General features: G+C 45.6%; 1 protein-coding gene across 1 annotated transcript; it reads right to left on the bottom strand.

Moving 5' to 3' along the window:
- Positions 1–1,316: 1,316 nt before the first annotated feature.
- LOC133353437 (uncharacterized) lies at positions 1,317–27,214 on the bottom strand. The gene is made up of 6 exons (XM_061569701.1): positions 27,115–27,214; positions 20,212–20,307; positions 19,154–19,321; positions 15,617–16,490; positions 4,797–4,956; positions 1,317–1,511 (listed from the first exon to the last, which is right to left on the bottom strand). The coding sequence occupies exons 2-6, from the start codon at positions 20,300–20,302 to the stop codon at positions 1,317–1,319; spliced, it is 1,488 nt and encodes a 495-aa protein (XP_061425685.1). The 5' UTR covers positions 20,303–20,307; positions 27,115–27,214.

Here is a 27,214-nt window from a genome sequence, read left to right as displayed (position 1 = left end):
CATCCTTCCCGACATGCAACAAACTTGAAATTTGGCATGTGGGTAGTTTCCAGACTGCACACAATGCAGAAAGTATAAAAATAGACTTTTGTATTTCGGGGGGGGGGGGCACATTAATGGATATCTATTGCACGGAAAGTCCCGGGCGAAGCCGGGCAGTAAACCTAGTCCCCTATAAACAAAGAGAGCTGCCATATTAAAAAGTCACTGTCTGTGTGTGCTTACATCCCCTATAGACAAAGGGAGCTGCCATATTAAAGTCACTGTCTGCATGTGCTTACATCCCCTATCAACTGTAACATAGGACAGAATTCCTCTGCAATAATGACCGATTACCATCTAACCCATCTGCAAAACTTCCCTCTCTCGGCACGCAACAATTTGTAATCCTCCAGACCTCGTGAATCTACGGTCACAATCCACGCCATGTTTGAGGAATGAGCCCTTGCCTTGTGCGTAATGTTGATTTGTACCATCAACCGTAATGTGTCCCGTGTCGTATCACATTTGTATCGTCTCATTTTGATCTGTGCCATCTCATCCAACAGCGACTCATCGGTACTACATCTTGCACATTCTGACAATGAGCAGAATCGGCACAGAATTGAAATCTTAAGATTACTATTAGACAGCTATCTCTCGTTTTACGTGGGGGTTGTGTCCTTGAAAAACGGCAGAGAAACTCAAAATCACCTAAATAAAAAATTTTCCCCACTAGAAATAAAGGAAATGGTTGGTGTTAGGGAGAGCACGCTATCAAGCCTCACTCTTACATCTACATATTTCACTGGTTACAGTAGGTACATATTATATTTACAAAACCTAAAGACATCAATTAAACAAAAACAATATAAACATATTAAAGTTAAAAAAACTTTTAACACAGTGAGATGCTTACCGGACATATTGAAAGGCAAATGCGTGCACAAGACAAAGTTCACGCGGGACAAAGATCTTAAAACGTCACGTGAGGAGCAGATGCTGACTGATGCTGATGTTCTGCACTTCTGGCTGTTATCGTATTGCTGCTGAACCTCAGGCAGCATCGCTACCTAAACTTTCCGCCCTGACTAACCATCAGCTCACAGCGCATTCCGAACATCGTGGCCAAAGGCACTGAAGCACGTGATTTCAACAGTTGCGCGCATAACAAAAATAAGTGTAAATTAATCTGACGCGCCAATTCCAAAATCACGTACGTAAACACGCGTAAAACGAGAGGCGACCGTACTAACCACAATGCACGCATCATGAGCGTAACGCACATTAATTACACCATGACGACACGCGAACATTTATCACCACGTGTGCGCACACTACCTGGCAAGCTCCAAGAAGATGAGGGCATCTCTGAGCGACACCGGGACGTCGTTCTCCACCTGGTTATTCGGGGACTTCACGAGGTCCACGATGAACGCATCGCCAGCTCTGGCGGCCACGACCATGTGGACAATCTGTCCCTGGAGCATCTCGGCAAACGCTTTGCTCGACTCAGCACTCCAACCCTGACCCTGGCAACGACAAATCCCCGTGCACAGAAAATGAATAAGTGGACAGAGCCAGACATAAAAAAACACGACGGGGAAAAAAAACTGATGACACGCAACACGGCAAACATGACTTCGTTCTCCCCCCAATGTGCACATTATTACACAAAGTGTACATGTGTAGTGAGTCCAACTGAGTCGCAGACATTCCTTTTAGAGGCAACACCTTTAATTGAAACATCGTAACACAAAGGGGTAATTGCCCCTTTACCAGATACAACCTCGGGTGTTGAAAACCCAGCCAACTACACTATACAGGGGAGGTACTGCTACGAAGGGTCGGACCCTCGCTCAGGTCTCCGACCACGTGGTCCCCCATAGGACGAGGCGCTTCCAGCTTGAGACGCGGAACTTCCGGCTTGTAGCACGAAGAGACCCCGGTCCCTCTCAGGGACCCGCCTTATATCCCTCTCCGGTCGGGGCCGCTCCGCCCTCGGCCCCGCCCGCCTTCCCGAACATTCTCATTCCCTCTCGATCCTCCTCAAGAGCTCTCTCCGGACACGTCATCACCCCCGAGTCTCCCCACCTGGGGCCCCCTGTATGGACATTCCTGATCACGTGTCTACGGGGTCAACCAGAGTGCCATGGCCCGGGGCAACCCTGCCCCTGGGCTGACACTCACCCCCTCCACCTCGGGGGAGCCCCCACCACACACTGTGTGTGGTGCCCGCACTATCCCAGTGCTCGTCAACCCCCGCTAGGGCTGGTATTGTACACAGCCACCCACACGGTGCTGTCCCCGCTAGGGCTGGTATTGTACACAGCCACCCACACGGTGCTGTCCCTGCTAGGGCTGGTATTACACACAGCCACCCACACGGTGCTGTCCCCGCTAGGGCTGGTATTGTACACAGCCACCCACACGGTGCTGTCCCTGCTAGGGCTGGTATTACACACAGCCACCCACACGGCGCTGTCCCTGCTAGGGCTGGTATTACACACAGCCACCCACACGGCGCTGTCCCTGCTAGGGCTGGTATTACACACAGCCACCCACACGGCGCTGTCCCCGCTAGGGCTGGTATTACACACAGCCACCCACACGGCGCTGTCCCCGCTAGGGCTGGTATTGTACACAGCCACCCACACGGCGCTGTCCCTGCTAGGGCTGGTATTACACACAGCCACCCACACGGCGCTGTCCCCGCTAGGGCTGGTGTTACACACAGCCACCCACACGGCGCTGTCCCCGCTAGGGCTGGTGTTACACACAGCCACCCACACGGCGCTGTCCCCGCTAGGGCTGGTGTTACACACAGCCACCCACACGGGGCTGTCCCCGCTAGGGCTGGTGTTACACACAGCCACCCACACGGCGCTGTCCCCGCTAGGGCTGGTGTTACACACAGCCACCCACACGGGGCTGTCCCCGCTAGGGCTGGTGTTACACACAGCCACCCACACGGGGCTGTCCCCGCTAGGGCTGGTGTTACACACAGCCACCCACACGGCGCTGTCCCCACTAGGGCTGGTGTTACACACAGCCACCCACACGGGGCTGTCCCCGCTAGGGCTGGTGTTACACACAGCCACCCACACGGCGCTGTCCCCGCTAGGGCTGGTGTTACACACAGCCACCCACACGGGGCTGTCCCCGCTAGGGCTGGTGTTACACACAGCCACCCACACGGGGCTGTCCCCGCTAGGGCTGGTGTTACACACAGCCACCCACACGGCGCTGTCCCCACTAGGGCTGGTGTTACACACAGCCACCCACACGGCGCTGTCCCCGCTAGTGCTGGTGTTACACACAGCCACCCACACGGTGCTGTCCCCGCTAGTGCTGGTGTTACACACAGCCACCCACACGGCGCTGTCCCCGCTAGTGCTGGTGTTACACACAGCCACCCACACGGCGCTGTCCCCGCTAGTGCTGGTGTTACACACAGCCACCCACACGGCGCTGTCCCCGCTAGTGCTGGTGTTACACACAGCCACCCACACGGGGCTGTCCCCACTAGGGCTGGTATTGCACACAGCCACCCACACGGCGCTGTCCCCGCTAGGGCTGGTATTACACACAGCCACCCACACGGCGCTGTCCCCACTAGGGCTGGTATTGCACACAGCCACCCACACGGGGCTGTCCCCACTAGGGCTGGTATTACACACAGCCACCCACACGGGGCTGTCCCCACTAGGGCTGGTATTACACACAGCCACCCACACGGCGCTGTTCACGATGTAGGAACATCTAACGGCACGACCCTTCCGGGCCGGCACCATACAGTGACAACCCCGATGTCACTGCACAGGCAATAACATGCCGATTGTGCTCGACAGTACACAGTTACATGCACATTTCACCCCTTGCGATGTAGAGTATATAGTAAATAAAAAACTTCACAATTAAATATTTTTGATACAATTTAAACAAAAATCTCATTAAATTTTAAACTTTAGCCAAGTGGTTCCCCTCACCTCATTAATGTTTAACATTGTTCGAGAGAGCAATGCAGCTGGGCAATACCCCCCCTTGGGCCCAGCTTCAACTCACAGCAGCCTAATAAGTTACAGAGCGACCTTGCCTCTAAACAATGAGTTGTCATGACAAAGGGAAATGTATTGCAGCCAAATACTCTAAAATGCATGATGTCGATTCTCAACGTCGAGGGAAAAAACCTGTGGACCTCGAGAAACATCCACGCAATCCACGGGTTGCGCAAACTCTAAATATACAGGTGTCAGGGTCGGGATAGAACCCACGACCTCCTGTATACCAGGCAAGGTAGATAACATCTCAATGGTCTCAGCCAGGTCAATGACTGCACACACATCAGATTAAATCTTGTTTCACACTGAAACATTTGTCCAAATTCCAGCTCTTGAGATGTAAACATGTTGGTTTGATTGAAACGTGAGAAACACCGTTTGCAAGACATTAAAATGTGCCTTAAATGTGGGTGAAGGTCCAGAAACACTTCTCTGATGTATCCCCTCTGGAGCCATTCACTGACACAAAGTGATGCACTGCTAGCAACAGAACTGTGGAGAGGGCATCTCACTGCTCGGTCAAAACAGCGCAATTGGAACTGGGGAAAAACTAAAAAATAACGAAGCCATGAAAAACACGCAGTTGATTTCCTGCAGTCGACTTCCCCGAGTTAACCTGCAGGATGACACGCGGCTGTCTAGGCCCACGTGAGGATTGTGGCGTCCGACTCACCGTGACTACGATCGTGGCCTGAGTCACCGTGACGACAATTGTGGAGTGTCTCACCGTGAAGACGGTGGTGGCGTGTGACTCACCACGACGAAGGGCACCACATCCTTGAGAGCACAGCGCACGGCGGCCGCTGGGACTTTCTCAAACAGACTCATGAGCTCATGGTCTGGACGACGAAGATGTGGCTGCAAATCCGAAACCACGCACGCGGCATTCCTTCTGCTCTGCTTGAGCGCACGTTTACTGGAATACACGCGTACTTATTTTAACTGTTGAGCATCACACAGATTCACGTACGTGTACAGGTGCGACGAGTACTATGTCCATGGCATATAAACAATAAGGGGCATCCATCCATTTACGAACGTTTGGTTTACAGAATCATGCGTGAACGCCAATTTACAAATTATGGACGCTTTTTCGATGAACGAAATCAAATTTCGGCGTTAACAAAATGTCACTACGGCCACGCACGCCGTGAGATCGGCAAACAATAATCCACCACCGTGTCCCTGCAACAGCAATGCATCCACATCACCTGCTGGGCATTCCAACACGCAGCAGATCTTTTGCAGAGAACCATCTGGCTACCATGAGAGATTCATTCATGAGGCTATCCACATATACAAACACAGAGACAATTTCAACAGAGAAGATGGATTCTGGCTTAGCAATCATTGGAATGATTTGATAAACCATTCTGGGTCTTAATTGATTGTGTTCACGCTTAAGGTGACTTTCAGAACGCATTCCATTATCTTATTCTACACCCTCCTCTTTTCCGAACATAAATAGACTCGTCCATCTGACCAACTGCCAAATTGCTGTCCATGGTGCTGACGTTAAGAAAACAAGCATAACCCGTAAAAACAAAGTTTTTCACTATAAATCCTTTATATGCGTGGCGGCTAGAGTCCTCTCGTCCTCTGGCTTGAGATTGCTGCCACCTATGGGTCAGATGATTGCATGGCAGCATTAAGCAATTGGTAATTAAATATAATATTTTTGTCCTAAAAAGTGTAAAATTTTGGAAAAAAAAATTCACGAACATTAATTGTCATGCACAACGAGTCTGTGTGGAAAATGTCAGCTAAATTGGATCACGGGAAGTGGGTTAAAAAAACGACCGAAAGATTTGCACGGTCCTAAGCAAGCAAGAAAGTGAACTTAATATAAAGGATTTAAAAACGCCACTTTTTTCAAATTTTCTTGCTGTGGATTTCACACCTAATGATTGCTTGTCGAAACGTCGTGATAATTTAATTATTTAACATTTTTATTATTTTATTATTTCCCTTCTACGTGACTATACCGAAAGAACCACGAATATGATGTTATTTATTAATTTTGTATATTGAAACGCAATATCGGTGTGTTTTTAGGCTATAAGTAGAGTTGGAATGACTACATCCATAATTGTTAGTATTAAAAAGAAGTTCCTGATTTACGAAAATTATTTTTATGCCATGTGTGTGCGTTTGAAGAACACATCCCTTCTGTAAATCGAGGGATACCTGTACAAGGCTGAGAGTGCATTTCAGATTACTGTTGGAACAATGCTAGATCTCAGGTGGGTTTTTATATTTTGCTGCATCCATAAACTTGACAAAATTCCACCTGCCCCACAAACATGTAAAAAACAAACACCACATTTTATTTGTAATAGAGTGCAATGAGATTTTTTTTAAATTGCTTTAAAAATGGCTCTTACCAGTGTTATACCAGAGAACGCCAAGAGGCGAACGGTACAAAGTCTTTGAACTGTTCGCTAACAAGGCCACAAAAAGAAGGCTATGTATTTTGGTGTTTGAACTTCTTAACAAGTAAACAGGTAAAATATATTCTTATTTTTCATAATTTTGATCCTGGCTAAAAGGTGCCAAAGAGAAAATAAGCATCGAATAAAATACCAGAGCAGAGAACTTAACAAGACGGTCGGTAAAAAAGGAATGAATCCCAAAAACGATTGAGGTTTTGGAGCTCATTAGGGCCGCGGTCAGTTTAGGCATCACACCACCATTGGCCATGGCTGGAGATCAAACTCGAGATCTCACAGCGATCATCACAGGACAAGTCTACCCCCCGAAACACGGCACACACCCCCGCAACAGGGATTACCCAACAGAGAAATTGTCAAATAAAAAAAACCCTTAAGTGGAGAAATGCGGGAAATATTGGAGAGATGGATTATACAGTGGTACCTCGGTATACGTCGTTAATTCGTTCCAGAAGGTAGGACTTATAACGAAAATGACATATACCAAACGAATTTTTCCCATAATAAATAAAGGGAAAGGAAATAATCCGTTCCAGAGTATAAGAAATGATATTTTAGATGGCATATTATACATTAATGGGGTTTCGATTTAAAGCTTTCGTGACTGCAGGGATTCATCTTCTTGGTTCTTTCGGTAAAGTCACGTAGAAGGGAAATTATAAAATAATAAAACATAATAAAATACAATTCTCACGACGTTTCGGCCACAACGCAAGCAGCCGTCCTCAGGTGAAGAACAGGTCTGTCGGAAAGACAGCGTCTGAATGAGCACCACCAAGCTTGGCAGCGTATATTTAAGCTGGGTTAGAGGGGGAAGGGCGCCTTGACAAAGGAATTTGCATATCAAGGGGAATTTAGCATATTTATGGGAAATGCAGATATGGGATTAGTCACTACTTGTGGAATGCGTAGGAGGTGGGTGGGGTCAAAGTCATATTATGCCCGTGCATTATGTAGGATTAGCAGCATCAAAGGGAGGGAGTAGGGTTAGCAGTAATAAAGGGAAGGAATTTTAATAGTAAGGAGCTGCAGCAGCTAAACCACCACGTAAAAAACTAAAATATAAACTACATCAGTATCATCAATATACTAAATATACTCTCCAATAAGCTGAGCTACTAACAGTAAGTCATACATGACAATTCTTACATAACACGGGTCTACCCGGTACTATATACTGCGCCATAGACAAACCCAACATTAAATTATATACTGCATTACTATACACCACCCTATACCTTAGACTATATATTGTAATATTACACTATGTATTATTCTACCCACCTTACTGTATACCACACTGCTGTATATTCACTATACAATTACAATACTATATATTACCTTATACATTATATTAAACATTACACTTTTATACTATTTACTAGCTGTACTACCCGGCTTCGCCCGGGACTTGTATCCACCACGGCCGGCCGCCTTTGTCTCCCCAGTGGCGATGTTAATACGCCACACCAGTTACTCGTTTGAGGCTGAGTCGACCTATGGGAGGTTCAAATAATCTTGACCGGTGGTGGCCATGAGCGGGAATCGAACTCGGTTCGCCGGGTTGGTAGCGCAGCGTAGCGTTAACCACTACACCCACCGCTCCTCACACACACAGATGCACAGACACACACACAGACACACGCAGAAACACACAGACAGACACAGACAGACACACAGACAGCACGCTAACCACTACACTACCGCTCCCCACACACTACAGACACACACACAGAACACACACACAGACACACAGACAGACACACACACACAGACAGCACGCTAACCACTACACTACCGCTCCCCACACACCACACACGCACACACACAGACACACACACAGACACACACACAGACACACACACAGACACACGCAGAAACACACAGACAGACACAGACAGACACACAGACACACAGACAGCACGCTAACCACTACACTACCGCTCCCCACACACCACAGACACACACACAGAACACACAGACAGACACACACACACAGACACACAGACAGCACGCTAACCACTACACTACCGCTCCCCACACACCACACACGCACACACACAGACACACACACAGACACACACACAGACACACACACACAGACACACACACAGACACACACACAGGCAGCACGCTAAGCACTACACTACCGTTCCCCCTACACACCACACACGCACACACACAGACACACACACAGACACACAGACACACACACACAGACACACACACACAGACACACACACACAGACACACACACACACAGGCAGCACGCTAAGCACTACACTACCGTTCCCCCTACACACCACACACGCACACACACAGACACACACACAGACACAGGCAGCACGCTAAGCACTACACTACCGTTCCCCCTACACAACACACGCGCGCGCGTCCATAGGTACACATACACGCGCTTGCTGCAGACATACACACACATACATACACGCACATACACACAAACACATACACACACATACACACACATGCATACACACAGACATACACATACATACAAACACACACATACATACACACAAACACATACACAATACACACACACATACATACAGACACACACATACATACACACAAACACATACAGACACATACATACACACATACATACAGACACACAGACATACACATAAACACATACACACATAGTCATGACCCGGCTTTGCCCGGGACTTGTATCCACCACGCCCGGCCGCCTTTGTCTCCCCAGTGGCGATGTTAATACGCCACACCAGTTACTCGTTTTGAGGCTGAGTCCCTCCCTCGCCACTCTGCCTCCCTCGCCACTCTGTAGAGGACGTGAAATTTGTATGAATTTACCTCAGAGTGGCGTGTTGGGTGTCGAGGCCTAGCACCGTGCAGAGCCTCCCGCCTTGCCTGATTTTCCCACCCGGCGAACGCTGGGTACGGGTGCCGGTCCCCCCCCCCCCCCGCGCTATTAAAAATGGCGTCCACCCCGCGGAGAAAAGTTGCTACTCGTTGCCAGGGGCAACCGCCGTCCAATGAAAGCGGCGAAGGCGTCGTTAGCTGTTGCCAGGGGCAACCGCCGTCCAATGAAAGTGCGTATGGTCCGAAATCCACACACACATACACAGACAGACAGACAGACATGCACGATTTTATATATATAGATTATTATACAATCTGCTATACACTATACCATTGACCGTCGCGTGAAAGGTACTAAGAGGAAGCAACGAAATATGTCAATGGGAGAGTGGTGGTAGGACACTTGCAGCGGAGCAAAGACTCCATTCCCTGCAGAGAATAAAATATATATAGTCAATGCCAGTGAGTGGACTGCGATCTGAAAGTCACCATAAACGTGAACACAATCAGTTAAGATCTGAAATGGTTTATTACGTCCTTCCAATGATTGCTGAGCCAGAATCCATCTTCTCGGCTGAAATTGTCTCTGTGTTTGTACATGTGGAACTTTCTACAAACAAACTGAGGGCAGCCCAAAGGGCTCCCCCCTATCTCCGGTGTAGCCAACGTTTTCATGTAGAAATTTGAGACTGACACCATCCAGACTGCCACTCTACGCCCGACCTTATGGAAGAGGTACGTAGATGACACTTTTGTCATCTGGCCACATGGCCAGCCTGCTCTAGACCAATTCCTCGACCACATCAATTCTATACACCCAGCCATCAGATTCACCATGGAAGTCAAAAAAGATGGCAAGCCACCCTTTTTGGATGTCCTAATTAAAAGGAGACCTGATGGTTCAATGAGCCACTCTGTCTACAGGAAAGCCACCCATACGGATGCTTACCTAAAACCGGATTCCCACCACCATCCATCCATCCCAGAAGAATTCCCTCATCAAGACTCTACACCATAGAGCCCAATGCATCTCCAACCAAGAACACATTGCCAGTGAATTTAAGCGCGTACGCCAAGCTCTTCAGGCTAATGGTTACTCCGACTACACAATTCGCAAAGCCATCACTCCAACCATCAAGAAAGATCCTGTTGAGGAGTCATTCAAAACCATCACCTTACCCTACATTGCTGGGGTCACAAAAAATCCTGATTAAACACAAGATCCAGGTCCGATTCACCACAGTACATAAAATCCGTGATCTGGTCCCGTCTGTAAAAGATGTGGTTCCAGACATACAGTACCCTGGCGTCTACAAACTAAGTTGCCTCTGTGGTAGCAGTTACACATTGGAGAAACCAAACGACATGTCTCGGACCGCATCCGTGAACATAAAGCAGACCTGAAACACGGTAGGACAAACACCGTGGCAGATCACTGTTACAATTCAGTGGGCTCACATGACATTGACTTCTCCAAGACAGAGGTTCTCTGCAAGCCATCTGGTTTACCATGAGATTCGTTCATGAGGCGATCCACATATACAAACACAGAGACAATTTCAACCGAGAAGATGGATTCTGGCTCAGCAATCATTGGAAGGACGTAATAAACCATTTCGGATCTAACTGATTGTGTTCACGTTTACGGTGACTTTCAGTCCGCAGTCCACTCACTGGCATCTAACCTATATATCTTTTATTCTCTGCAGGGAATGGAGTCTTTGCTCCGCTGCAAGTCTCCAACCACCACTCTCCCATTGACATATTTCATTGCTTCCTCTTAGTACCTTTCACGCGACGGTCAATGGTATAGTGTATAGCAGATTGTATAATAATAAATAGTATAAAAGTGTAATGTTTAATATAATGTATAAGGTAATATATAGTATCGTAATTGTATAGTGAATATACAGCAGTGTGGTATACAGTAAGATGGGTAGAATAATACATAGTGTAATATTACAATGTATAGTCTAAGGCAGGGGTCCTCAAACTACGGCCCACGGGCCAAATGCGGCCCGCCGAGGACATTTATCCGGCCCATGGTCACTAATTGGGCTGCGCTTGTGAGCACTAATTGGGCTGCGCTGGTGAGCACTAATTGGGCTGCGCTGGTGAGCACTCATTGGGCTGCGGTGGTGGGCAATGATTGGGCTGTGGTGGCGAGCACTGATTTGGCTGCGCTGGTGAGCACTGATTGAGCTGCGGCGGTGGGCACTCATTGGGCTGCGCTGGTGAATGGTTCAATGGGCCAATTGACTGGACTTGCCCCCCAGGCCTAAGGCTGCCAGCCCTCCCCTGGCTGCGCTTGACTGGCTCTCCCTCCCTCAGCTCCCTCACTTGCCCCTCGGTTCCACTCCCAGTGATATTCTTGTGTGCTGGGGATGTAGATCCCCAGCACACGCACCGCTGAGTAAATGATAGAGGGGTAATAACAGAGTGATCTCTGATCTCTGGAGGGGCTGCCTGCTGTTTTCCCGTGCTGGTCAGTGACAGACAGCCGAGGAGTAGGAAACCCAACTTAAATGACAGTAAGTGCATTTATATTCTGATTGCTATTCAGTTGTATGAGGTTATGTGTTGTATGTTGTGTAAGCCCCGGTTCATACTGTTGCGATCTCTGAGCAGTGCGAGTTCAGCCATATGCTTGTATGGCTGAACTTGCATTAGAATCTGAAGAAAAAAGGCACATGTGCCTTCTTTTTTCCTGCAGTGGAATCGGATCGCATGGTTCTTCTCCCCCATGCGATCAGATTCCTATGCGAGTTCGCAGATCGCACTGCGATCTGTGAACAAAACTGCAGGTGTAATTAACTTTTTAATGGAGTTCCCCCAATCAGACTGCATTGATGGGCAGTGCAGTCTGTACGTCTCTGTGTGGGCAAAGTTATTGCTGGTATATTGTTTTTGTAGCGCTGTACATATATATATTGGTATTTTACTAATAGCAATTTTGACTCCCTAGGAAACAATGATGTCAAGAAAGAGAAAAATTGACTCAGAGTGTAGGATATTCAAAGAACAGTGGACTTATTACTTTTTCATGCAGTACAAGGAAAGAGCTGTGTGTCTGATATGCCAGAATATAGTGTCTGTGTTCAAAGAATACAATTTACGTCGACACTATGAAACTCAACATAAAGATGAATATGATTGTTTGGTCGGAGAAGTGAGAAAAGATAAAATATTAAAACTGAAAAATACATTAACAACTCGGCAAAATACTTTTGTGAAGCAGAAGCAGCTAAATATTTCATCACTGCGAGCAAGTTTTCAAGTTGCCAAGCTAATAGCGTGCACTGGCAGACCATTCGTGGAGGGAGAATTTGTTAAAGAATGCCTTCTTTCTGTTGCCAAAGAGATGTGTCCAGAGAAGGCCGATTTATTTAGTACAGTGAGTCTTTCAGGACCTACAATTACACGGAGGATTGAAGAAATGGGAGACAATTTGCATTAGCATTTGCAAAACTCCACAAAAAAAAAACTTTCCTATTTTTCCTTGGCACTCGACGAAAGCAATGATGTTCGTGATTCTGCACAACTTCTAATTTTTATTCGTGGGACGAATGACTATTTCGAAGTCACAGAAGAGCTTGCTGCACTGCAAAGCATCAAAGGAACAACTACAGGAGAGGAGATCTATGAAAAGGTTTGCCAAACTGTAAATGGTTTGGAGCTGAACTGGGCTAAACTAGCCAGTGTGATAACTGATGGTGCTCCTAGCATGGGGGGGTCTAAGAAATGAGTAATTGCTCGCATTAACCAAAAGATGGACAAACATAACCATTCTCATCCAATAGCCATACACTGGCTCACCCACCAACAAGCGCTGTGTAGTAAATCACTGAAGTGGGACTCTTGTTATGAAAATTGTGGTATCTTGTGTTAACTTCATTAGAGCTCATGCACTAAACCAGACAATTTCAGGAATTTCTGTCTGAGCTAAATGTTGACTATGAAGATGTTCTGTACCACACAGAAGTCCGTTGGCTGAGTCGAGGGAGAGTTTTGAAACGTTTATATGACTTACTTCCACAGATTACAGCTTTTCTGCTTTCAAAAAACAAATAAGTACCAGAGCTCAATGATGCAGAATGGAAATGGCACCTTGCCTTTCTGACAGATGTAACAGAGCTACTCAACAGTTTCAATGTGCAACTTCAAGGAAAGGGGAAGCTCATCTGTGATATGCAATCACATGTCAAAGCATTTGAAGTAAAATTAGGCCTCCTCATCAAACAAGTGAAGGAGGAAAACTTCTGCCATCTCCCCATAACTCAAAATCTGTTAGCGGAAAAACCATTGGTTGCATTCCCAAACAAAACATGTGTGGATTCACTGGAAAAATTGCAAAAGGAGTTCCAATTTAGATTTAAAGAGCTTCATCTCCATGAACAGGACATACAGCTTTTCCGTAACCCATTTTCTATTGACATTGAAAATGTGGATACAATTTACCAAATGGCACTGGCTGAACTGCAGAATTGTGACTCTCTGAAAGACGCATTCAAGTCATCTCTCCCCTCTGAGACATATCCTCATCTCAGGAACCATGCACTCAAAATGGCAACCATCTTTGGCAGCACTTATGTCTGTGAACAGACTTTTTCCAGAATGAAATATTTGAAATCTCCAACCAGATCTAGACTAACGGATGCACACTTGCATCACTTGTTACAACTAGCAGTGACAAATATGGAACCGGACATTGACCATCTCATTAGCCAAAAGCAGGCCCATAGTTCCCATTGAAATACTGGCAAGTTTGTTGATTTAACTTTACTTATTCTTCATTTTAAATATTGTATTTGTTCCCGTTTTGTTTCTTCACTTCAAAATAAGATATATGCAGTGTGCATAGGAATTTGTTCATAGTTTTTTTAAACTATAGTCCGGCCCTCCAACGGTCTGAGGGACAGTGAACTGGCCCCCTGTTTAAAAAGTTTGAGGACCCCTGGTCTAAAGTATAGGGTGGTGTATAGTAATGCAGTATATAATTTAATGTTGGGTTTGTCTATGGCAGTATATAGTACGGGGTAGACCCGTGTGATGTAAGAGAAAAAAGGTTAGCTAGAGGCATATTATATTTTTTGCGACATAGAATTGTAATGTATGACTTACTGTTAGTAGCTCAGCTTATTGGAGAGTATATTTAGTATATTGATGATACTGATGTAGTTTATATTTTAGTTTATTACGTAGTGGTTTAGCTGCTGCAGCTCCTTACTATTAAAATTCCTTCCCTTTATTACTGCTAACCCTACTCCCTCCCTTTGATGCTGCTAATCCTACATAATGCACGGGCATAATGACTTTGAAACCCCCCCACCTCCTACGCATTCCACAAGTAGTGACTAATCCCATATCTGCATTTCCCATAAATATGCTAAATTCCTCTTGATATGCACATTCCTTTGTCAAGGCGCCCTTCCCCCTCCAACCCAGCTTCAATATATGCTGCCAAGCATGGTGGTGCTCATTCAGATGCTGTCTTTCCGACAGACCTGTTCTTCACCTGAGGACGGCTGCTTGCGTTGTGGCCGAAACATCGTGGGAATTGTATTTTATTATGTTTTATTATTATTTTATTATTTCCCTTCTACGTGACTTTACCGAAAGAACCAAGAAGATTAATGGGGTTGTATACAATTTAGATACTACTTATTACTAATATGCATACATAAATTAAAATAAATGCATAAATAAATTAAAATAAATTGAAATACAAATAAAATGTAACAACACTTTACCTTGCTGAGAGGAGTTGATTAGCAAGGGTTGTGCACTGAACGAGATCGACTGTATCGGCAAACTGAGGAGCGGCGCTTTCTTTCAGTCGTGAACGGGGTCTACGTGGGTACGCGGTGAGACTCATCCCGACCCAAGACATTTTTTCTCTGGTCAAAACACGACGTATACCAAATTCGACGTATTCCAAAGCGGTCATATACCGAGGTATTTCGATTGAAAGCATTCGTGACTGCAGGGATTCATATTCTTGGTTCTTTCGGTAAAGTTACGTAGAATGGAAATAATTGTTTAATTTGTATTATTTAATTATGTAAATTTATTATTATTTTATTATTTCCCTTCTACGTGACTTTACCTAAAGAACCAAGAACATGCATAAATAAACGTGGATTGTCACCAAATTCGGCCACCAACTCCCCAAAAGAAAGGTTACAGAGCATCGCTTGCCACAGGGCAATTAAAAAAATCATAAACTAATGCATGCACATACGCACATCTTAAAGACGTTCTTATTTAGAATGACAATACCTTCTCACGTAAAACACTTCCGTTCTTCCTTCATCCACCAGAAAAACGTTCAGCCTGGTTACTTTGTCAATGGGGAATGACGACGCTCCCTGTGAAACAAAGGCCGGTTTGGGCGACTGAGTGTCAGCGCTTGCTTCCACTCCTGGGTGCCTGTCAGGTGCAGCAGCAGCACAGTTGTTCTCATGTTCCCAGCCGCATTCCAAGACACCATCGATCATTTCCATTTCCTCCGAGCAGGTGAGCAGATCCGACACCACTCCAATTTTTTCCCTCGTTTCGCCGATTTCACAGGCACGTTCGGCGCTCTTCTCGGTGGGCAAGTTCCATTTGGCAACGTCGCCCTCTCCACACGCGTCCGCGCGTTTGCCATCCGCGTCCTCTCGCTTTTGCGAGCTCGTGATCGAGCCACAAACACCGGGGGGTTTTGGATGCGTGCATTCAAGCAGAGAGAGGTAATCTGCCTCGACAAAACCGCAGCCGCTTCTGTCGGCCGCATGCAGCGTCTGCCCAGCAGCGCCGCCTCTCGCCTTCACAATGCCCTCATCGGCCACGTAGCCAGTTTCCACAGACGTCATTTCGGCTGCTGTCGCCACTCCGAGAGCCGCGTCGTTTTCCGACTCCCGCTCGTCAAACACCCTTCTGACCCTTTTGTACACGAATTCAGGGGTGCCTTCCGATTCAAGTGAAACTTCTTCACGGTGGGAAACTGGCGTCGTGCTTTTCAATGCGATGCTTCGTAAAGGCCCGAGGCTGGCCGTGGCCTCTCCCCCCTCCGCTTGCACAGAACCGCACAACTCCTCGCCAGCCCGGATGGAAATTATTTTGACGCGGTGCCACTTATTGCTCACGCAGCTCCGCATGCACAGAACCTCGCCTGCGAGAACAAAACGCCAATAAGTTTGTTGGTGGCTTACTCGGCGCAGTAGTTACACGTCACAAGTTTACTTTTCAGAATTCAAATTTTGTTACGGATTTCTTTAAAAAAAAATACAAAGTGCTTTAAAAACTAATTCCTCCTGGCAAATCAAAAGCAGCAACAATTTAAACTTTGTGCCACATTTCATGATTTTTCTTATAACAAAATGTACATGACCGTCAAGCTATACAGTAGTCTCTCGGTCAACGTTTTTAATCTGTTCCACGAAAACTGTTAACCTAAATAACTGTTAATGGAATATAGCAATTACATGTTAAAAGTGTAGTGAGTCCAACTGAGTCATAGACGTTGTCTTGGGAGCAACACTATTTCTTTCAGTAACTCAACATAACATAACACAATCTACACTTCGGTGTTGAATGCCCATCTAGCCACGCTACGGCAGAACTAGACATGGTTCGCTATCCCGGCCCGGACCACAAGCTGAGTCCCGGACCGTGTGGCTAGAGGCTTCTTTTACCCGAAGTGGATCTTCATCACCAGCAACACGAAGAACCCCGAGCCCCTCACGGGGCCCCCGTTATATCCCCCTGGGCTGGGGCTGGATCCGCCTCTTGCCCCACTCACCTTCTAGATCTCTCGAGCTCTTTCCGAAAGGCTCCCGAGAGCTCCTTTAGACCACGTGACCGCCCAGCGGCCTACGTCCACCGGTGGCCCCCCTCCAATATCATCCGGTCATGTGTCGGCAGGTCAACCAGCGTATCATGCCCCAACGTAACCCTGGCTGGCTGACGCTCCCTCTCGCTCCCTCACCGGGAGCCCGCATCGCACACTGTACATGGTGCCTCCGCGCTAACCAGCACTCACCAAAGCCTCGCTAGGGCTGGTACTACGCCCAGTAAGCGGGCTCCCCATAATGCCAAAACATTATCCGCCGTGGCTTCGTAAGCCCGGCACCACAGTGACAATCACAGTCACTACAAAAGCATAAATCCGTTCCACTGCAAAAACAGAAGTAATGTAAACAAAGCCAGTTGAGGTCTAAACGCTCATACGTGGTGTCGCTGACTGGCTGAGGACATGGCTCAGTCCCTCTTACGAGCACTCTGATTGGCCTAAATTGGCGGCCGCGTACATAACGTACCTTTAGTCACACTGTTAACGTTAGTCAAAATGTTAATGTTAATCAAAACAATGGGGTCCCTATGGGAGGTAAAACGTTAAGCGAAAAAACGTTAACCGATGTCACTGTTGACCAAGGGAATACCGCACATCAATGTACAGTCTCTATTATGGCGGTGAGTGGCAACGCAGCGGTTTGTCTCGGTATTCTAGGGACCTATACGCATGCTGGGATGACTCGGACCGCTCCAAGAGCCAGCGCTAGGGTCAGATGTTTTTTAAGGTTTCTTGGACACAAAATGAGGGCGGGAAGGCTGTTGGATCCTAGGAAAGCAATGGGTCGCACCGCAGTGGAGTAGGCTGCACAACATTCTCGTTCACCGTGACCCTCGGGTGTCAAAGTCCTCACCATGCCTAAGAGTATCGCCTGGATTGTTTTGACGTTCACAAATTCAGTGTAATACTTAATTACTGCCACGCCGCTATAATAACCCTGCTGCGCTATTTGTGAGTGGATTCAATGCAGTTTTACGACGCTTAAAAAAATATTGCGACTCCGCACTTTTCGGTTTCAAAATTCGCGGCTTTGGGGTGAAGAACGTGGAGGTTCGTGTTATTAAAACTACAGTAGACTCTCGATTATCCACACTAATGACGAGGAAGACGGCCACGGATAATTCAAACATCACGGATAATACAAAAATATCCATTGTCTGCGGATCTCTATGCCAAAAAACACTCATTTAGGTGTATATTATGTTTACGTTTCTCTGCCATCGCACAGTTTCGTCAATTAAAACTAAAAAAGATTAATGATGAATTTTGATTGAAACTCTTACGATTTAGAACTAATAGTAACGATCGACCGTTCGATGCGTGTGCTCAGCGATAACACTTTCCTGCTCCCGTGCAGAAGACTTTGCCCACCAAGTTAGACAGCAGCAGAGCCACGCCAATAACCATCAATCCAACTCCACCCACTGTTGTAAATATTTGCAACTACTCTACTGTAGCGGCGATCATGTGGATTTCGAATCAACCTGGATCAACATATTTGCTCGGTAAAAGCACGTGACTTGTAATAAACATTTACAAGAATAACAATGTATAACTGTTTTTAGATGATTAATTTGGGCTTAAGGTAAAATCCATGAGTTATTCATTTGTCAAAATCCACAAATCGGATAAACCGCACGCGGATAAGCATTTCTACTATTTATGGCCCACGAAAAAAAAGAATCCTCAACATGATCAACACAAATTCTTGAGGCGTTATAGGGAGTCGTCCCACTGCAAGTTATTCCAGTTGGAGAAAGATGCACGGAGATCAGGGGAGTCACCCTCTCACGCCACGCAGCCCAGGGAGATTGATTAACTACCACCACCTCTAAGGTCAAGCCTGGACGTCACACACATTCTATAATTCTAAAACCTGTATTGAAACTTGATCTGCGTCTCCTGCAATGGTTCTAAATAAATAATAACGAAAACCGCATTGGGCCACAACTGTCTTGCGTGTGCATGCCTGTGTGTGTTACCGATGCTGAGGGTTTGTATGGCTGAAGAGTTTTTAGTCTGGGCCATGCAGTACTTGGAAAGCGCCAACTTGAGCTTCTCGTTGCGGTAGCGAGCGGCGTAGAACCGCACGTAGAAGTGTCTGGGATTCACCACGTGGGTCAGCATCACCTGCTCCGAATGCAACGCGTCTGCGCACATGAGCCCACGACACAACACAACATAAACGATGAACACCACGAATGCGATTGAACACAGAAATACACTTTACGTCGTGCACCAGGTGCGCGCGTTATGCTGCCAAGTTTGACGCATTTTCACTTACACACCGCATATTTTTATATACAGGCATAAGTTTGATGGGAATATATGGCAATTGCAAAACGCATTATAGTTCACATGGTACGCTTGGGGGCTGCTATGTTTACAGCTATATTTACTACCTCAGACACTGTCATACAAATCTGCTATCCCATTCCTGCAGTCAATAACAGCCAAGTGATTAGATGATACAAAGGCTTTAGGAAGCTCATCGAGCACCGGTACAGAGGGAGAGAGGCAGACGCAGGGTCAGATAACCTCGTCACCTACCTCCCCCCCCACCTTGAGTTGTCATGGATACCTCATTCATCCAGGCATTGGCAGTGAAATGCTCTTAGGCAACGTTGAGGACTAGACACTCGCTCATATTGTCGGGTGTCGTGTCGGGAGTGCCTGCCACTTTTTCTTAAGTTTTTCTGATCGTCCACTGGGGCCATTGCTTTGGTGGACAGATTTGTCCTTGTGGCATTTGCAGCATTTAGTAACGTACGTTTAATGAAGGTCAAAAAACTGGATATGAATTAGGCCCATAACTTATACTGAAGTCGTAACTTATACCAAAGTCAAGAGGATTAAAATTTAGTATTGACACAATAGCATTATAATGTATTCATGAAGTTAAAATAATAAGCACAATGCAGAAAGTGACTTGAGAGCGACACATCTCTTTATTTTATTTTATTATTTATAAAACAAATTACGCCCGAGAATGTTTTCACAAATGTGCTGTAATCTGTCACACGAGTGCGTGGTTCCTAACCTTGTGAAATCCAGGAGGGCCGATAACGGGACGATTTTGCGTTCCCTATCGTGCACCTTTGGACGGAGCTCATCTCCCCACCAGCTGGCATTATTCCTACCCAAGCGGAGGGAAAAGAAAAAAACAGCCAAGTGCCAACATCTGGAGAAATGCTCAAGAGGTTACAGATAAATACATTGACAGAATTTCACTTGACTGTGTGTGACGCTATCACTCACCACGCTCAAGTAGGGGTCGGCTCTCGAGAACAATCGCGTTGCCACTGCTGGCTCTAAACACAAACCGAACAACTCTCCCTGCCCCTACTTGTTCCGTGATAATTCACAGACGAGGTGCTGAAGCATAGTACCGAACCATTCGTGTTTGGAGCTTATTGCAGCGGGATAAGGTTATGGACTATGTTGCTGAAAAACAGCCACTGCTCGCTCACATTTACTAAATAATAATACAGGGACTGCTCTTACGAATATTCGACTTATAAACTTTTAGAGATACAAACAAACATGCCCCACATGTCCAGTTGCCTGTTCGGACCGAGAGTCGTAATTTCAACCGCCGCGCAAAAGATGGCGGTGGTAGCATCTTAATCTGCAGAACGTGAAGAACCAGTGGCATCTATATCTACAGGAGATAATACAACGTTTCAAGCCATTCCCCGTATTTAGTGTACATGCAGTACAACATGTTTGGAATTGATAGGAGTAAAGTTGGACTTGCAAACAAATCGACTTACGAACAGACCTCTGGAACCGAACTCGTTAGTAAGTAGAGGAATGTGTGTTTACATTTAACTTATCTATGGAATCTATTTGCCAGTATCTAAAATGATACAAATTATAGGTTTTGTACCCTTTCTGGCAATAAAACAGGTGTTAAGATGTTCAAAGAGATACCTTTATTGCCAAAGGGTATAAAACCTATTGTTTTATTTTCCACATTTTTTATACTGATTCTAGATTTGAAGCTTTCGTGACTGCAAGGATTCATACTCTTTGGTTCTTTCCGGTAAAGTCACGTAGGTAAAAAATAAAATAAAATAAATGAAAACAACTAAATTAAATCACGACGTTTCGGGCACAACACAAGCATCCTTCTTCAGGTGGGGACAACGTAGCGAAAGCGCAACCGCTTAAGTGTGTCTCAGAGATGGCTGTAACGAGGAGTTATATAGTTGCGGGGGATGTAGGGAGGGGGAGGAGCCATGGTGAGTGTGGGGGTAAGGTGTAGGCTGGGAGGTAACGTTTTGAACACCGGGGGTGCGCTGGGAGGCAACAACTGGAGCTGAAACTGGAGCTTTGTGATGTAGATGGCGGAAGTAGATAACCAAGCTAGAATTAAGCCGCCTTTTGTTATTCCCTCATCAAAACACTATACCATAGGGCCCACTGCATCTCTGACCAACACCACCTGGCCAGTGAATTGGAACATGTACATCGGGCCTCAAGATGAACGGATAATCGGACCGTGCTATCCGCCGAGCTGTTTCTCCCAACGTGGAGAAACAACCCCTTGAGACTTCGATCAAAATCATTACGTTGCCATACATAGCAGGCATCAAAAATATTTCCAAAATTCTGAACAAACACAAGATCCAGGTCCGATTCAGTAGAGTACACAAGATCAGCGATCTGATCCCATCCGTAAAGGATGTCATTCCTGACTTGTGTCTACAAACTGAGCTGCACCTGTGGGGATTGTTATATCGGAGAAACGAAACGACATTTCTGATCGCATTCGCGAGCACAAGTCGGATTTTAAACATGACAGGACGAATTATTCGGCCGTAGCTGACCACTATTATAATACTCATCTTCTTGGTTCTTTCGGTAAAGTCACGTAGAAGGGAAGTAATAAAACAATGAAAATAAAACACAATAAAATAATTCTCACGACGTTTCGGCCACAACGCAAGCAGCCGTCCTCAGGTGAAAACCAGGTCCGTCGAGGCGACAGAGTCTGAATGAAACAGCACACGAGCATGGAGCATATATATATATATAAGCTGGGCGCCTTGACAAAGGAATTTGCATATCAAGAGGAATTTAGCATATTTATGGGAAATGCAGGAATGTGATTAGTACTACATATGCATGTGCATTATGCAAGATTAACAGCATCAAAGGGAGCTGCAGTTGCTGCTGCTGCTGCAGTTGCTGCTGCTGCAGTTGCTGCTGCTGCTGAAGTTACTGCTGCTGCTGCAGTTACTGCTGCTGCTGCAGTTGCTGATGCTGCTGCAGTTACTGCTGCTGCTGCAGTTGCTGATGCTGCAGTTGCTGCTGCTGCTGCAGTTGCTGCTGCTGCAGTTGCTGCCTTATCCATTTTAATATAACACTATGTATTATTCTACCCACCCTAATATGTATCACACTGTTATATATTTACTATACAATTACGACACCATACATTACTCTGCACACTGCACCAAGCATACAAATGCCACACTATCTGCCACTATACACTGTACCATTGACCGTCGTGTCAATGGGTGAGTGGTGAGGGGAAACTTGCAGCGGAGCAAAGAATCCATTCCCTGTGGAGAATACAATGCCAGTGAGTGGAACGCGGTCTGAAAGTCACCGTAAACGTGAACACAATTAGTTAAGATCCGAAATGGTTTATTACGTCCTTCCAATGATTGCTAAGCCAGAATCCATCTTCTTGGTTGAAATTGTCTCTGTGTTTGTATATGTGGATCGCCTCATGAACGAATCTCTCATGATAGCCAGATGGCTTGCAGAGAACCTCTGTCTTGGAGCAGCAGCAGCAACTGCAGCAGCAGCAACTGCAGCAGCAGCAACTGCAGCAGCAGCAACTGCAGCTCCCTTTGATGCTGTTAATCCTGCATAATGCACATGCATATGTAGTACTAATTACATTCCTGCATTTCCCATAAATATGCTAAATTCCTCTTGATATGCAAATTCATTTGTCAAGGCGCCCAGCTTATATATATGCTCCAAGCTCGTGTGCTGTTTCATTCAGACTCTGTCGCCTCGACGGACCTGGTTTTCACCTGAGGACGGCTGCTTGCGTTGTGGCCGAAACGTCGTGAGAATTATTTTATTGTGTTTTATTTTTATTGTTTTATTACTTCCCTTCTACGTGACTTTACCGAAAGAACCAAGAAGATGAATCCCTGCAGTCACGAAAGCTTTAAATCGAATTTTATTATAATACTGCTGGTTCTCATGACATTGTGTTCTCCGATACCAAGGCACTCTGCAAGCCTCCTGGATACTTCTAGATTTGAAGCTTTCATGACTGCAAGGATTCATACTCTTAGGTTTTTTCGGTAAAATCACGTAGGTAAAAAAATTAAATAAAAATTTACTAAAAGTAATAATAGAAATAAAATAATAAACCACGACGTTTCGGAGGCAACACAAGTCTCCGTCATCAGGTGAGACCGTCACAGCTAGATTTGCTGTATCAAGTGAAGCAGAGATTCCAAGATACAAGTTCTTAAATACAAGTTAAGGGGGGAGGAGGGAGGAAGGGGCTTATCTGAATGTGGTAGCCAATGAATGGAACGTATTGGGAGGGGGGGGGCGGGGCTAAAAGAGAGTGAATGTGGAACTGTTGGACCTGTTGGTGCACATGCTAGAAGAGAGCAAAAATGCCCATGTTGTTTTATCCAGTGTTGGTTGATAATCAAATACAAAAAGGAGAGTACTGTTAAACGCTGGGGACGGCAACACTCGGTAAAGTAAAAGTGCCTGTCAAATAAGATGGTCCAAAAATGTGTAGTTAAATCCTTTTTGCATGGTTAATAACATCTTTCCAATGATTACTCAGTTTGTACCCATCATCACGGTTGAAATTATGTCTGCGTTTGTAAATCTGGATGGCTTCATGTAAAGACCTTTGATGGTAGCCAGAGGGTTTGCAGAGCACCTTGGTCTCGGAAAAAAACAATATCACGAGAGCCCACAGCGTTGTAGCAATGATCGGCAACGGCGGAAGACTCAATTTTGCCGTGTTTCAGATCTGACTTGTGCTCGCGGACACGATCAGAGACATGACGTTTTGTTTCCCCAATGTAACAATCACCACAGCTGCAACTCAGTTTATAGACTCCAGGGTATTGCAAGTCAGGGATGACATCCTTCACAGATAGAATTAGATCACGGATTTTATGTACTGTACTGAATCGGACTTGGATCGTATGTTTGTTTAGAATTTTGGAGATCTTATTGGTCACGCCTGCTATGTATGGCAACGTGATAGTTTTGATCGGAGTTTCAAAAAACTACCAAAGATTTGTCCATGAAGCCATCCAGATATACAAACATAGACATAACTTCAACCGAGAGGATGGATTCAAATTGAGCAATCATTGGAGAGATGTAATTAACCAAGTTAAACTTTAGTTACCATGCAGTTTACTGCTAGACAGCCAGTTTAGATTTATTTTCATAAACATAGCCATATTCCCAGTCTGTTACCCCCAGCTTCACACACTACCATCACCATACGTTGTTTATTAGCTTTTAACATTTCAGTTTGAACTCAATATGTTGTTAGCCTGCGCATTTCTAATTTACCCCCCCCCCCCCCAGCATAACAAAAGGGGGCTTAATCCTAGCTTGCTTATCTACTTCCGCCATCTACATCACAAAGCTCCAGTTTCAGCTCCAGTTGTTGCCTCCCAGCGCACCCCAGGTGTTAAAAAACGTTACCCTCCCAGCCCACACCCCACCCGCACACTCACCATGGCCCCTCCCTAGATCCCCCGCAACTATATAACTCCTCGTCACAGCCATCTGAGACACTTAAGCGGTTGCGCTTTCGCTATGTTGTCCCCACCTGAAGGAGGATGCTTGTGTTACGCCCGAAACGTCGTGATTTAATTTAGCGGTTTTATTCTTTTAATTTTTACCTACGTGACTTTACCGAAAAAACCAAAGAGTATTTTTTATACTGGCAAAAAGGTATCCCATAGAAATAACTGCTCGACCCGAGCTATAAGCGCTCCGAAACTTGCATTGTCTTTGTACTGTTTGCCTTTTGGCGCTTTCTGGTCAAACACTGGTGGTGAGACAAGGCCATACAAGTAAACCCGTAAAAACTAAGTTTTTCACTCTAAATCCTTTATATGCGTGGCGGCTAGAGTCCTCTCGTCCTCTGGCTTGAGATGGCTGCAATCTATGGGTCAGATGATTGTCTGCCAGTATTAAGCAATTGGTAATTAAATATTTAATTTGTTTTCCCTAAACAGTGTAAAATTTTGAAAAAAAAATTCACGAAAATTAATTGTCACACACAACGAGTCTGTGTGGAAAATGTCAGTTCGATTGGATCACGGGAAGTGGGTTAAAAAACGAGCGAAAAATTTGCACGGTCCTAAGCAAGCAAGCGAACTTAATATAAAGGATTTAAAATATATTCGTCTGTGGAGGACGCGGGGATCGATCCCGCGACCTTTGGCATGGGAAGCGAGGGCGCTACCAACTGCGCTACTCCGCCACGGCCTGTGGAGGGGTTACGCTCTGGGCTCCTATACTGTGACGTTCAGCCAAAGCCATGAATGAGTTCTATTTGAATAAATGTAAAATATTTTTTTTTGCCTAAAAAGTGTAACATTTTTTTATTTTTTTTTCACGAACATTAATTGTCTGTCACAACGAGTCTGTGTGGAAAATGTCAGCTCGATTGGATCACGGGAAGTGGGTTAAAAAACGACTGAAAGATTTGCACGGTCGTAAGCAAGCAAGCAAGCACGCAAGCAAGCAAGCAAGCGAACTTAATATAAAGGATTTAAATAAGTATAACCCGTAAAAACAAAGTTTTTCACTCTAAATCCTTTATATGCGTGGTGGCTAGAGTCCTCTCGTCCTCTGGCTTGAGATGGCTGCCACCTATGGGTCAGATGATTGTCTGCAGTATTAAACAATTGGTAATTAAATATTTAATTTGTTTTCCCTAAACAGTGTAAAATTTTGAAAAAAAAATTTCACGAACATTAATTGTCTCGCACAACGAGTCTGTATGCAAAATGTCAGCTCGATTGGATCACGGGAAGTGGGTTAAAAAACGACCGAAAGGTTTGCACGGTCGTAAGCAAGCAAGCAAGCACGCAAGCAAGCAAGCGAACTTAATATAAAGGATTTAAAAAGGGTGTCTCTGGTGCAGTCCAATCAGTTTCAAAGACAATGCGTATATTATTCTCAGAGCATGTTTGTTTGCATTTTTGCCACAAGAACGTTTGGTTAATACAGACTTGATGCCTTACAAAATGTAGGCACATTTGATGTTTCAACATCTGACTACCTCCTGTTTTATTGACATTATTAATGTTGAACTTTTGGAACCGTACGTAGCGAACCGTGATAATTGGAGGTACAGGAGAAAGACAACAAACTAAACACAAAAAGCAGTTCTAAAGAAATTAGTTTTCAATTTAGAATGAAAAGTGCATAGTTCCACTGGCTTCATAATATCGGAAGTAAGAGCGTTCAAGATGGCCACAGTAACGCATTTGAAGTAACATTATTATTAATTACCAGTGAGGGGCTGCTTCCCCTCCTAAACAAAAAAATATAAAAAAAGTTACTTTACCAGGTAAAGCCCACCGAGCAATATAGCTCTTTTTCAGAAGCGACCTGGCCACAAATGATAGTTCAACGAAGTGGCTGATCTCATGGAAATGTATAGCAGCAGCCAAATACTCTAAATAATTGATGTTGATAGCAAATGTGGAGGGAAAAACTGGAAGACCCGGAGAAAAAATCCACGCAGCCACAAGGAGAGAGACACGCAAACGCCAATTACACAACAGGCATCGTCAGGGTCACGACCAAACCCACGACGACCTCCTGCACTACAGGCGAGGGAGATAACATCTCGCCACCGTGGTACCCTGATGCGTGAGGGGGAGTCCACCTGCCAGACTGACAGACTCACCTCCAGATATGCCTGGGGACAGGCAACGGTCGAGCGATGCAGACGATGGCGCTGCAGCAGCGCACACTGCTCCTCCCTTCTTGGACCATGTCGCTATGGG

The sequence above is a fragment of the Lethenteron reissneri genome, chromosome 44, assembly GCF_015708825.2.
Source record: "Lethenteron reissneri isolate LAM-NWPU_2019-01 chromosome 44, ASM1570882v1, whole genome shotgun sequence".
NCBI classification, from domain to species: domain Eukaryota; kingdom Metazoa; phylum Chordata; class Hyperoartia; order Petromyzontiformes; family Petromyzontidae; genus Lethenteron; species Lethenteron reissneri.
This window is presented reverse-complemented; position numbering and strand designations above follow the sequence as displayed.